Below are 14,694 nucleotides of genomic sequence, written 5' to 3' on the forward strand. Positions count from 1 at the left end.
TTACCACCATTATGAAATACTGCGTGCTTAAAATGCATTAAATGCTTTATCGCTTTACTAATGTTTTACATAACTTTTACATACATAAATCATTGTCATTGTTTAGGCTGTGCTTGTAAAAATACATAAAGATTGCTCAGTTATCACAAAAATCTAAGTGGTAAAAATGTAAACATTGCCAGGGAACAATTCATGATGATACAACTTTTAACACACCTGATTCAAAACTGCACTTTGCACTAGAAGACAATAATAACGGAAATAAAAGTTTGGTAAGACCTTGGTTTTGTATTAAAGCAGATGCAGCCCTCACCGTGTGCGATTTCCCCCCTGGCTGTGACCATATGAAATGCAGAGGTTTATTCTAACACGGAGACATTGTGTTTGCATAGTGCCCTGAGCTGGGACCGTCTCTTAAGACAAAACCCGTATAATATGGCCCCTTTTATGGTTACAAAAATATCACATTCTACTTGGTGAGAGCTTCAAGCACGATTGCTGGCAAAGGGAAATAAATCTGACTTATCAATAAATGACAAAATGGCTGCGTGGCTGTTTGTTGATCTTAAACAGAAGGCGTTTGCTGATTGGTGCTTAACAACCATGTGACTCTGCAAGCCAGGAGGGAGACACAAAGGATTGTTGTCCGTATCTCTGTTTAATGGCCTTTGGCTGTGCGAAGCGTTGGGGGTCCAGCTGAAGCCGCTTCCCTGCCCTGGTGCAGGCATCTGCCTCAGGAGCAGGCTGGGGCTCCCGCGTCCTGCAGCACCCAAAAGGCGAAGGAGAAGCCAGGAAGCCTGAGGGGCTGGCCGGGGGGCAGGGTGGTGCCCCGCAGGGGGGGGAGGGTGGTGTCATTCACCATCTTCAGCACCTCTCCGTTCAGCCGTACCCACCTGGAGGACAGCAGGACGTATTTGGAGCAGTTTCTCCAACAAGGCTACTTCGAGTGTGTAAATCGAGAGAAAAAGCCAGGGCTCCATGCTGGGGAGTCCCTGATTCTTGGAAGTACCTTGACTGCAGGTCCCCTGGATCAGAGACACCCGCCTCTAACACAAAGGCCTGAGCGCTGCTGTTAGCCACGTGATGAGGCAAGGCGAGCTGGACCATGGCCTCATCCAGGTTCAGGGCGAATAGGGTGACGGAGCCACTCCTGAAGTCCGGCCTGCAGGCGAGAAGCTCGTTCAGGCGATCTGACTGACATGTCAGTCCAGCACACACACGATTCAGCAGATGAACATCATAGCTGTCAGATCCAGGTTCATAAGCCTCACCTGTCCCTCCTGGTGCAGTGCAGGTAGACCCGCAGTCGACCGTCCCGGTCCCCTGAGCTGAAGGCTGCGTCTAATACCTCCGAGCCAACCAGCCTTTTGTACAGAACTGACAGCCAGTAATCCTGTCAAAGTACAGCACAGGCTGTCTGCAACCATCATGGTCTACATGCAGAAACACATGCCATCCGTGAATGGACCAATGTGTAGCGTGCCAGGCAAACACAGCTACCAATGCCTGCTTCTCCACAGGAGATGGACGGCTGCCTCATCCAATGGCATTTAGTCAGAGGTGGAGCTGTCAGACACTTACAGGAACGGGGTCCAGATTGTTGTCCACCAGATGGTACGTCCCAGCGCCAATGAGAGCCTGCCTGATGACCACATCTAAGCCCTGCTTTGCAGCCAGGCCCAGCTTGTCCAGCCACCTGTTGAAATAAAATAATTCAACAGAGACTCACTCCAACACTGCACTCAAGTTCTCAGGCTTGTTGGTCATTCTGGGAAGTGACTACTGCTGCGCAAATTTCACCATGAGCACGGAGAGGGAGCTAACCCAGTGCGGTCCATCACTCACATGAATCCAGCAAGGAACGTATCTGACAAGCCAACAGCCCCGCCTCCATAGGCTGAACTCGTTTCCCCAAGCCACACCCTCTTTCCTGGGGACACGCGGTCAACGATCTGTGGACCCGTGGGACAAAAATCACCAGCACGGAACAGGTCTGAAGGAATGGTCACCCAAAAACAAGACAGCAAAACATCTCCGCATTAACTGTTCCTCATGGACGAAGCCTACTGTGCTAATGAAGACCCCAGCTAACTAAGAAGCCGTGGAAGATGGAGCAAAGATGACACTGTTGCCTATTACCTGAAGGACTTCATTGGTTTTTGCCATCAGACTGTCCAGCACAACTGGATCAAGGAAATCTTTCCGTGACGTCTCTCTGCCATTTACATAGTAGCTAAGAAGCCAGAGAGACATTACAGGTGTCAGGTAGCATTAACCATGAAGACACAATTCACACAGGTTCAAATTAGACACTCAAACAGTTATATCACAGCTGGTGTGGTGGCGATACTATTTTAACGTAGAAATTCAGCAATCAGTAATTGAGCAATCATGTAGAGCTTTGACTCCAGTACTGGTCGTGTGCCAAGTCTGTAACCCTGACCCAGGAAAGGTTCTGACTCCGTTCCTGGATGGCTTAGTTTGAGCACCTGTGACCTGTGTTAATACACAGAGCAAGCCAGCACGCAGAGACAAACAGTTATCAGGACAGCCATTGTATGTCTATGCAAATCTGGAAGAAATTCCTACAAGAAATTTTCCAGAAGGTGCCTTTTCCTTTAAGAAGTCCATAGCCCAGTCTAATGCTGGAGTCACATGTCGTTCGAAAGGGGAAGTGACCTAAGGACTTCTTTATCTGCACAGCTGCCATGAGCACAGAAAGCATGGTGCGTAACACATGCATGCAACAACGGACTCTTGTTACACTACCCAAGACTCAGGATGGTGTCTGTCATCATACTGTACAATTTGGAGGACTTTAAGGTAACCCTCACAGTTTTTATAATACAATGAAACTGATACAACCAAACAGTTTTTCGGTGTTTGTACAATCATGTGATGAAAATAAATAATTATGAGGTTCTGTAAACAGCGCTTAGGATTAAAGACTGATTTCCTGCTCCCCAATTTCTTAAGAGTGAAATATCACAAGATTAGCTAAAGCATCAAGCCACATGTGTGCATGCATGTGTGCATGTGTGCGTGCGTGTGTGCATGTGTGCGCGTGTGTGCATGTGTGCGCATGTGCATGTGTGTGTTTGTGCATGTGTGCGTGCGTGTGTGTGTGTGCATGTGTGTGTGCGTGTGTGCATGTGTGCGTGTGCATGTGTGCGCATGTGTATGTGTGTGTGTGCATGTGTGCATGGGTGCGTGTGTGTGCATGTGTGTGTGCATGTGTGCGTGTGTGTGCATGTGTGCGTGTGTGTGCATGTGTGCGTGTGTGTGCATGGGTGCGTGTGTGTGCATGGGTGCGTGTGTGTGCATGTGTGTGTGTGTGCGTGTGTGTGTGTGTGTGTGCATGTGTGCGTGTGTGTGCATGTGTGCGTGTGTGTGTGTGTGTGCATGGGTGCGTGTGTGTGCATGTGTGTGTGTGTGTGCATGTGTGTGCATGTGTGTGTGTGTGTGCATGTGTGCGTGTGTGTGCATGTGTGTGTGTGTGCGTGTGTGTGTGTGTGCATGTGTGCGTGTGTGTGCATGTGTGCGTGTGTGTGCATGTGTGCGTGTGTGTGTGTGTGTGTGCATGGGTGCGTGTGTGTGCATGGGTGCGTGTGTGTGCATGTGTGTGTGTGTGTGCATGTGTGTGCATGTGTGTGTGTGTGTGCATGTGTGCGTGTGTGTGTGTGTGTGTGTGCATGGGTGCGTGTGTGTGCATGGGTGCGTGTGTGTGCATGTGTGTGTGTGTGTGCATGTGTGTGCATGTGTGTGTGTGTGTGCATGTGTGTGTGTGTGTGCATGTGTGCGTGTGTGTGTGTGTGTGTGTGTGCGCGGGCCTCTGTGATGGGTGACTGATGTCGACTTACTGGTGCCAGGTACATACATTGATGGCCTCTGCTCCACTCTTCAAAAACCTGAGGCAACAATTTCAGAAGTACAAACTTATTGAAAATGGCACTCATAAGACAGGATATGATGAAATGATTGATGAGAATTATGGAGTGTTTATTGTGTATCTGCTGAGACATGAATCCGGGGGGGGGTGACATGAGGCTTCATACTTCTCCAGGAGGGTCAGCCGATAGCCACGGGGCTGGCTGATGTCGGGCCCATACAGGCTGGCATCACGGTACAGCCTAGATGCCTGCAGGATCCTGCGGAGGTGCATGAAGTCCTGACCCAGCTGGTGTCCATCCAGGCGAATACCAAATTTCTTCTCATAACTGTTGGGCTCTGGGAGAGGTGAGAGAGAAAGGAGGGTTAGGGAGGGTCCTGTGACTCCTCCGTTAGATTCCTGCATTTCCTCCAAAACAAAAGAATCTGATCATTTCCTGTGGTGTCTACCCTGGAGGTCCTACCATTGCCCAGCTCCCAGGACATGTTGTACCCCTTCTGCTCACAGTAGGCTAGCAGGGTCTCTGCGTTGCGGCTGTCCCACGAGTTGGTCTTGGTCCGGAGCGCAGCATTGAGCCCGAAGATGAGGTCGAAACCCGAGCAGTTTGCGAAACTGTACAGCATGTCCATCGCATCTCCTGGCAATGAGGAGTCTTTTTACATTCATTCATCTTTTCAAAAGTTAGACTTGATTAGTTATGGGTTAGCCTGCATCATTAAACAGGAAGTTAATCTAACAGGTAGCTTTAGCCTAATTGGAATGCCGATCGAGAATGGAGGTGGCAGACCCCGGAATGCGGAGGCAAAATGGTTTATTAAATAAACCGGGTGCAGACAAATCCAAAGGGGTAATCCAGAAACGTGGTCGGGTCACAGGCGATGGTCGAATACCGGGGTGGTCAGTCCTACGTAAAGAGACGAGACGGGGGTTCTGATGGGACAGGAGGAACAGGACCGGTGAGGGAGCAGGGCAGGTCAGGGCAGGCAGGCAGGGCAGGATGGAGTAGGCGGGTCGGGGGAACACACGGGGCAGGCAAGGGAAGTAAGGCAGGCAGGTAGGACGAACCGGGAGGACAAAAGACAGAAATACTGTTTAGTAAGGCTCATTCGGAATGGCAACAATACTTCGCAAAGCATGACGGTTCCACTGGTCTTAAGTAGCGGAGCAATCAGCTGTTGATCGCCTGCTGGTGCGTGGTCCCGCCCCGTGTGGGCGTGACACTAATGGCGATGAACAAAGAAACTTTAAACCTAGTTCATACTTTACTTTTAAACGTGTGCTTTCGGGCTGAGGACGGTTGTGGGTGCAGCAGCTTGTGTTCATACTACATTTGGCTGCTGGCTTGGATGATTGTGGTACAGCAGTGATATTCCCCCAGAGCAGGAGAGGGCAGGTGTATCACAACAAGCACAAACAGCAGCAGTGCAGTCTAACAGGCACATTTTCATGAAAAGTTTCAAAGTTATTAGTAAGGGCTTGGGGAGTATTACAGTAATAAGGTGTACCCCAATATTTTGAAATCTCCACGATAAAATTAGCCAGAACCTTAACCCAAGCCTCCACCCCCCCCCCACCCCGCCATTCCAAAATGCCAGAAAAGTGCTGCTCTTTAAAATACCATACACCTCGTATAACGTCTGGACAGTTTGAAAAATTAGATAAGCAGGTACCTCCGACCCTCCACCCAGCTGCTCACCATAACTACTACACAGCGACAACAACTATTCTTCCTCTACTCTTGTCGTTGACTGCTGAAGCCTATACTGCCATCTACTAGAAGTACCTAATCATTTATCTTGCACATGCGCGGTCGATACACAAGGATGCGTAAGGTTTCCCCTAGACATAAAAATCTGTGGTGAATCTCAATACCAAGAACACAAAGACCATACTTGAGGTCTTGGCAAGACCAGTCTTGCTAACTTGCCTTCTAAGAATGAACTTGGGGCTCAATGTATCATGGGATTGGTCTCGTTTGGCAAGGATGCGACCGATGCATCCTTGACATTTGGGGTGGAGCAAGACCAACATCCAGGGACTTTTACCGTCCTCTGTACTTGTGTTCTTAGTATTGGAACTGGTCTTTGGCGATGGAAGATGATGTAAAATGAGTACACGAGAACAAGTATGCATATTGAGATTCACCCCTGGCTACACACAAACTGACAGCCAAGTTGTCCGCAGCTAACTCCTGATGATGAAGTTTACATCACGTTCAGAAAAGTGAAGTTTAAATTGGTTTTCATTCACCATTAAAAGGGCAGATCCTACTAACCATGTCACAGGTCTATTGAGGCACATTCTTGCACACACTACCTGAGAACTTGATTTTTCCATAGCTGCTCACAGTTTCCTCTTCCTGAAGAAGCAACTGCTGTTGAGGCCAATCTTGCTTCAGCCTCTCCTCCAGGTCTGCAGGCAGGACCATCCCATCGCACAGGCGTGCAGCTGGCAGACAACCAAAGACACTCTTTAGCACATGCCCCGCGCCCATCCTGTTGAAAGCAATCCAATGATTATGGATAGCAGGTATCAGACAGAACGGCCCTACTGGGGAAGGTTCTGGACACTACTGGGGTAATGGTGGGAGAATCACCCTGCTCTTTCCAGGGCTCTAAAGCCACCAGCGTTAAATCACAGCCCATCAATTCAAATTTTCAAAATCATTTTCAAAATCATCAAAAGGCATAATCTCTGGTAATAAGACCCATAAGGAGTCATCACTCTACAAAAATCACCTCTTAAACGGGTTCTTGAAATGGGAGCCAAGTGGAAAGAAGTGGATTTTACAAAATCTTTTGTGATTTTTTTTTTTTTTGTCATTTTTGGGATTAGACTAATTTCATGTAAATATTACGTTCCTCATATTAGAATATGGTAAAATATATAATTGCAATCTAAATATTTAGATCTGAATTTTCGCTCCGTATAATTGGGAACATCTGGGCATTTTTCCACTGCATAAGGTACCGTACTTCTGATACTAAAAGTACAATACTTCAAAGTATCGGTTTTCCACTGGCGTTAAAAGTGGTACCGGGGCCGAATGACATTACAAGGTGAGGCGGGTTTTTTTGTACTGAAATTGAAAAATTGCTGTATAATATTATACGGCTTGGCGATGTGCAGTATTAACACCAACATCGCATGTTATGCACATACAATTCTTACATCGCTAGCTATACTAAAATAAGTTTTTTTTTCTTACTTTCAATTCTGTACGAACATTATAGCACTGGGGGTAAAAGTTTTGCTAAAATATTTTTACTCTGTTACTCTGTCGTAGGAAATTTTCTTCCTTTTATAGATTTTTATATGTTTAAAAATCAATTTAAAGTTAACCTCCGCTGCTTTTGGATGAGCGCTGCATGCGTTCTCCGAGACATAATCATTTTAATCTTTGCCGTTTAAAGACGGGTTTGTGAGAAATCTATTAAGTCCTTTTTTGTTTTATAAATATCTCAATATTTATTACAACAAAATCACATCACTATATTTATAACAAAATGTCACTGCTAGGACAGCACGCTGTATTGGTATATTCAACAAAATACTTTTTAATTTCTTATCGGTGGGTTCCACATTCGCCAGACATTCACAGGTGTTCTCTGTATTTAGGTCTATTCAATTAAAACATCACAAAAACAAGGAAAGTCACTTCACAAATTCGTGTGTGTGATATTGCATGCATACCTTGGTTTTCCAATTAGGCCTACTTCATCCAATCAATTGTGAAAATGCAAAATAATGCAGCTTCTGCTGTGAATTAACGCATTCGCTTGACTTTTGACAGTCCGCGAAGTTTCAAAATAAAAGTCCCAAAAGGAAAAACAAGGAATTTCTTAAACGGTTATTATAGAAGCCATACAACCCATTGAAAGTCCAATCCAATGTGTACATACGTGCACTAAATCGCAAGCACATACAGGACCCACTAACACTCGTAAAACTAAATAATAGTATAGGCTAACATGTCCATTATTTTTGTATGCAGATGGAACCCCGGGCATCCTAAGTTTCAGCTTGTGGTTAAAAAAAAAACCTTCACATATCCGGTACTTTGGCGAATCTCTAGGTAATTCATGAAATTTAGGCTACTTTTATGTGCCACAAACCAGCACAACAAAGTAAATGGGAACCAAAGTTGAAGACAAACAGAAGGGGTTTTATTAAACAACGGATGGCAAAACAGAAAAGAAACGGAGACTGCAGGGAATCCAAAGCAGGGAAGAAAGGGCACGGACAAACACTAAGGGAGCAACACTAATAACCGATCTGGGGAGCACTGGACTAGGAAACATTTAAATGCTAGGCTACGCTTTCTCATGTCCTTTGACCACAAGCTGAAAATAATGAAAAGGTTTCTTTGTCTTTTGAGCATTAGGATGCTATATGTTCCACCTGCATATAAAATATCCACAGACATTCACAGATCTTCTTTGTATTTGCTCTATTATAACTTTAAAAAATAAAGGACACGCCCCATTCACAAATTCGTGTTTGCAAAATAACATGCACACCTTGGTTTTTCAATTACTTCATCCAATAAATTGTGAACATGCAAAATAATGCAGCTCCTGTTGTGGATTAACTCATTCGCTTGACTTTGGACTGTCCGCGAAGTTTCAAAATAAAAAAATTATCTCAGTTTCACCAGCAAGTCTTGCTATATTGGAAGATTTTATACAACCATAATTTCACACCACACAATACACCACTTTGGAATAATAGGTACATTACAGTTAAAAACAAATCATTGTATGATAAGGATTGGATGGAGAAAGGCATTTGGTCAGTGTTCCATTTAATGGAAAAGAGTGGTGTTATATCATATGAGAGTTTCTGTATTAAATATTTTAATTGTAATCGGGCTAAATTTGAATCAGTTGTTAAAGCTATCCCTAATTCCATAATAAATCTGATTAAAGAGACTCTCCTTTATTATAATACCATGACCTTAAGTTTACCTTCACTGGTAATTGAAGGCTGTAAATTCAAAGAAGGTAAATTATCAAACAAAAATATTAGAAATATATTTAACAATATCTCCTATCCTAACTTAGTTTATAGAAATTCAATTTATTGTTATTTCCAAAAGGATACCATTCATAGTCTCATAACTAAATATTTAAAATTTCCCTTATCTCCCAAAATTAAAGAAATTCATTTTAAAATTTTACATGGAATATATCCATCCAATGAGTGCTTAAGACTTAGATTTGGATTTGATACTAACAATTGTATATTTTGTGATGATATTGAAACTACACATCATTTGTATGTAGAGGCATTATGGTTGGACATCCATGACTGGCTTTATTCAAAGGTACGGAACCTTGATAACTTCACCCATGGGCGTCGCTAGGCCATTTTTAGGGGGGCTTTAGCCCCCCTAACATTTGTACTCAGCCCCCCTAAAAATTCTCCATAAACTTTACACAAATTGGTGATCGGCCACGTCCCCTTTACATTTCATATGAAAACGGCGGCAGACTTCGGCTCCGCAACGTCTTTCAGCGCGGTCTTCAACTGAAGCATCATAGACTGCGGCATCACAGAGCGAGGATTAAGCCAAGGTGTGTGTTTTTCGATAAATTGTTATATCTGCATCAGTGCAGTCCTTTTTCATAAATACAGTTTACAAAAAATGACAAAATTTTCGCTGTGTTACGTCATCACACCAGCTGTTTCCTCTAGCGAAGAGGAAGCCCTTAATACTTACCCTATTAACCTATAGTCTACTTTATAAAACAATGATGCTGTTTTAATTGGAAAACCTGTCTATATAAAATATTACACAGTGCAAGGCATTAACTGCCATAGAGTTATGCACATAAATGATTAAAAACAGTGACAGACAGCATTCAATGCACTCGTTTTAACTGCATAGCAGTGTGATTTACAGAGATAGAAAAATCCTGTTTTTTTTTTTTAATAAATATTGTATTAAATAATGTCCCAGATCGTGAAAAACATTTATTAGCCTTAGAGTAGCGTTTTTTGTCACTTTGATTTAGAAAAAGTTACTTTTTTAATGAATAGAAACAAAAAAAGAATGACATAAAAAAGATGTTTTGTTTAATTACATTAAAACAATGTTTGTCTATATTAATGAATTAGAATAAATAGCCTAGTAGATATAAAGTTTTAAGGGGTTGAATGTAGAACCTACTCTCTTATTTATGAGGAATCAGGAAGACTCATTTGAGTACTGATTCTGAACAAGCCAAATATGTGTTAAACATCTATGGGGGCTGAGCCCCCCTTAAATGAAAATCCTAGAAACGCCCCTGACTTCACCTTAAAGGACATTAGCTATGGACTTGTAACGAATAATAGTAAAGATGATCTTTTGGTAAATAACATCCTTATGTTGGGTAAATTTTATATACATAAGTCAAAATACTTGAAAGTAAAACCATCCTTTTGTGCATTTCATAATGAGTTTATTCTATATACAAAAGCCCTAAAGGTGATGACAGGTAAAAAATGCTGTAAATTTGTTTTCAATTATTATAGAATATGATTTACAAGAGAAATTCTAGCCCCCCTGTATGGAGGTCTTCTCTTTTTTTTTCTTTTCTTTCTTTTCTGTATCCGTTTTATTTATTTACTTAAATTTCTATGCACCTGTTTTATAGTAATATAAAGGTGTTTGATTTTGCCGAGTTGTTTGTATATGAATGATTGTTCAATTTTTTAAAAAAAGTTTCAAAATAAAAGTCCCAAATGAGAAAACAAGGGATTTAACAAAAGATTATTACTCAAGACATACAACCCTTTGAAACTCTATTCCAATGTGTTACATACGTACACGAAATCACAAGCACATACAGGGCCCACTAACACTCGTAAAACTGTAAATAATGGTATAAGCTAACATGTCCATTATTTTTGTATCCAGGCGGAACATCCTAAGTTTCAGTTTGTGGTCAAAAAACATGAGTAAACCTACACATATCCTGTAATTTGGCACTTGTGAAACCTCTCGGTGATTTGTGAAATTAAATCATATGTCTCATATCCATTATTTTCTATTCAGGTGGAACATTGAGCATCCTAACGGTCCAACGCTAAAGAACCCAGGAACTATAACTGCTTGCAGTTATACCGAAGGACCTACGGAGCCGTGAAATCAACGGTTCCCGCATTCTTCGACAGGGACAGCCGGACTGACTGCTGAAGGTGAACCTATATTGGACTGCACGGTTTCACATTTGTCAGATAAAATACCCGACTACCTCCTGCAGAAGGTCCGCCTCTTTGGAAGTCCGGCGTGTCTAGCGGGGCTTCATCGGGGCTGAAGACCATGATGTCCTGCTTGGTACCACCGAACCGCAGAAAGGCAGGAGACAGAGCCTGTGTCAGGGTCCGGAGCTTCTGCGAGCTGCATGATATTAAAAAAGACGGCATTTCAATACACAGTGCTCACTAGTTAAACATACTACACAATAAACATTGAGTAATACTGAAACCTCGCTAGTTTTCTGCTTTAACATTCGGCTTTTATGGGACTATTTATTTTAGGGAATAGAACATGTTCTACTTCAGCAATCACTACCAAGTATTTAAGGAAAGCAACACTGAAGACCGTAAAACAACTCACCCTAAAGTGAAACCAAATACCGTAAAACAACTGACCGTAAAAGTTGCATGAACTTCATGTCTTCCGTAGCCAAATTTGAATCGATGGCGACGGAGAGAAACCGCTGGTTGACTCTTGCCCGCACCTGGGAAAAGTCGGCACTGATATGCGCAACCTGGGATTCCTGTCCTCCCAGCGCAGCTTCCCGGAGCACAGCCAGGAAAATCAGAGCCACCAGCATCGTGACACCTGCTCGGAGCAGCAGCATCCCGAGTACTAATGGGGGGGGATCAGTTGGCAACGTTCGAAAGCGAAAGTAAAACGAGCAGGTCGGAGAACAGAGCAGTGGCTATTAGGCACTCATCTCACGTCTCCAACCAGATGCTGCTGCTGCTGAAGATAAAACCCCAACGAAGTGTCAATCAAAGCGATCAGCTTCCCGGGCAGTGACCAACCTGTGAGCGCTCCACGGGAGGGGGAGGGGGAGGAGCACTCAGAGCGCACGGTTTGCGGCTAGCCCGTTCATCGTTTGGGCTTCATTTGTATCTAGGCAAGTTCTGAAAGGGTCATGAAGCAAAGTTGGAAATGTAAGCATTTTAACACCTTCCTATGCTGATCCATAATCAGATTTCCCTACCCCAATCGTAGAATTAACCTAGGCCTATATAAACGGGTCTTGGGTCTGCAAATGCTTAGCGCAAAACTAGCGAACAAACAGCCAATCCACGAAGTCAAAACACATAAGGTTAATTTAAAATTCACTGACACATCCAATCAGGTTTGTGCGATAGGCATTGATTGGTGTAAATTGCAGAGTGCGCTGAGTGCTTGATCATACTGTTAATTTAAACCCGGCAAAAAAAATGGGTCGTGGTGGAAAAAGGTTGAGAACCACTGCCTTAGATTACAGGGACGTAACCAGGGTTTGAAAAATAGTGTGGTCCGGGGCCCGGGGGTGGAGGAGAGGGTCTCGTCAATCACACATTACAAAGAGGAGGCCTACTTCTGTTTGCAAGAAACACATTTGTATTGGTGCTCAAAATCTGAAAAACACAAATTCTGAAAAATACACCATGTATGTGCCAAGAGTAAGAGTATTTTTTTTATTTTAAACTTGAACAGTTCATTCAAGGTGACCTTGCCACAGCAGAGAGCAAAAACATACTCCACTAACCCTCCCTACAGTGTGACTTACTGAATGAATTTAGGTCTATGTCATAAAGAAAATTATACAGTAGTTAAATATCATGGGTATTTTATGTATCGACGAGCCCTGATCCGAATTGGGCATGTAATTTAAGGTTATTTGTAACCAAAGATAAACATAAAAATGAAAGAAAAATGCTTGACATTAACACACCGTTACAAGCTAACATCAAATACACTTGTTGTGATGTTCAGCTTTGACTTTGAAACGTTTCCATGGATACTGTTATTGACACCGTCCCTTTCATAAGCCGTTTATTATTTTTTTTACCTTATGTGAAACGTTAATTAGCCTAATCTAGCTCATTAGGCGTAATATGAAAGAAACCCAGTCTTTAACATGGCAAGAGTATATAGCCTAGCCTACGCTTATATTTAACTTGGTTCATACAATTATCTTTGCTCCAAACACTATGCCAGGTCGCTGTTCTGCATGATCACAGCCACACGTAAATCCCTACCGCTTTCAGTGAAGTGCGCGCGTGCGGTTCAGGAGTCACACATCCTCTATCATGCTGATACCGATCTAGCCGTCTGTCTCACACAGCGGACACAATTAATAACACATTCGAACTGAATTAAGAATCCACTTGGAGACATTTTCAACTACTAATTTTTTTTTGTTTTGTTTTAATTCAGGTGATTATTTAGCATCAAATTTTATTGTAATGACTCTTAAAAACATTAACGAGGTCCGAACCTCAGTGACCTCACAGCTGGCTACGGCCCTGTGGCAACGTATAGCCACGACATAAAACATACATTTTTTGGGTCTGAGAAATGGACATACAGTGGTACCTCGGTATACGTCCTTAATCCGTAGACTTATACCAAACAGGACGTGTACCAAACGAATTTTCCCCATGCATAAGAAATAAAGGGAAAATGATTAATCCGTTCCCATGTAAAAATCCTATTGTTATTGACATATTATACATTGATGGGGTTGTATAAAATAAACACTGCTTAATAGTAAAATACATAAATACAAAAGTAAAAATGAAAAGAGAGTTATAGCGCGGGTTGTTCACTGAATGGTAACAACAGGCGTACTGACTCTCGTGGGCAGTCGTGGCTTTGTCTCGAGAGGTAAACAAGGGTAGCGCGCGGTGTCGTGACTCATTTTGACCCATACAAGTTTTAGCACGCGAGTCGTATTCCAAACAAAGGTTGTACACAGGGGCGGTGCTAAAGGCGGGGCCACCGCCCCTGGGCCCGGGTCCTTCCTGGATCGTAGAGAGCCCTCCCCCCAGCCAAATGAGGACCCTCCCCCCAGCCAAAAGAGGACCCTCCCACATAATAAATACACACAAAACTAAATTAATATAATCTCTGCAAAGTTTTTGACAGCTAGAATACACTAATTACAATTTAACTCGGACTTCCGATTCTATATATATGTTATTTTCCATATACATATATACATATATATATATACATATACATATATATACCAAGCATTGTGTATATGTTTCTTTTTTTCTTTATATTTTTACTTATATATTTATACAGTTTTAGAAATTTAGAAATGTTTTCTATTGTTTTTATTGTCTATATTGATATTTTTTGCTGATCCATGGATCCTGTTATACTTTCTTTTTTTTACTGTCTTTTTTATTATTGCTGCTGTTTCTAAAGAATTTCCCCATTGTGGGATTAATAAAGTCAATCTAATCTAATCTAATCTAATATGCCGCAGGCCTTCTGTTTGTTTGCAATTTTGCCATGTAGGCTACGTTCAAAATTGTGTCGTCACGGAGGCTGTTCCAGTTTGTTCAGCTGGCTGAGAGGTGCTGTACGATCTGTCTTAAGTCGTCTTGCTCTTGCAAGGTTTTTGTACCATGTGACATGGTGATGCGTGACGACGTTTTGCAGCGCCGGACAAAAAAATCTAACCATATCATGCACAACGAGGTTTAAAATTTTCTACATGAAGTGCAGGGAGACTATCAATTAATGGGTATGATTTAGTATTGTTTTGTGCTATAGTATAGGCTGAAACCTGCGGTTATCA

At 42.7% G+C, this 14,694-nt stretch overlaps 1 protein-coding gene across 1 annotated transcript; it reads right to left on the reverse strand.

Moving 5' to 3' along the window:
* Positions 1–27: 27 nt before the first annotated feature.
* Positions 28–11,943, reverse strand: hpse (heparanase). The gene is made up of 12 exons (XM_023808646.2): positions 11,531–11,943; positions 11,131–11,276; positions 6,206–6,337; positions 4,353–4,526; positions 4,056–4,227; positions 3,861–3,908; positions 2,140–2,233; positions 1,846–1,952; positions 1,582–1,696; positions 1,272–1,393; positions 1,010–1,162; positions 28–893 (listed from the first exon to the last, which is right to left on the reverse strand). Exons 1-12 carry the CDS (start codon positions 11,740–11,742, stop codon positions 734–736), a joined length of 1,635 nt encoding a protein of 544 aa, XP_023664414.2. The 5' UTR covers positions 11,743–11,943; the 3' UTR covers positions 28–733.
* Between the last annotated feature and the right edge of the window lie 2,751 nt (positions 11,944–14,694).

Source organism: Paramormyrops kingsleyae, chromosome 7 (genome assembly GCF_048594095.1).
Source record: "Paramormyrops kingsleyae isolate MSU_618 chromosome 7, PKINGS_0.4, whole genome shotgun sequence".
Classification (NCBI taxonomy): Eukaryota; Metazoa; Chordata; class Actinopteri; order Osteoglossiformes; family Mormyridae; genus Paramormyrops; species Paramormyrops kingsleyae.

Bases quoted from the DNA above. Each gene is read 5' to 3' on its own strand.
- hpse (XM_023808646.2), bottom strand. From the start codon at position 11,742: ATGCTGCTGCTCCGAGCAGGTGTCACGATGCTGGTGGCTCTGATTTTC. The intron at 6,338-11,130 runs GTAGTCGGGTAT...GTTGTCTGCCAG, and splicing joins AGGCGGACCTTCTGCAGGAG to CTGCACGCCTGTGCGATGGG. The intron at 4,527-6,205 runs GTAGTGTGTGCA...CCTCATTGCCAG, and splicing joins TGGAAAAATCAAGTTCTCAG to GAGATGCGATGGACATGCTG.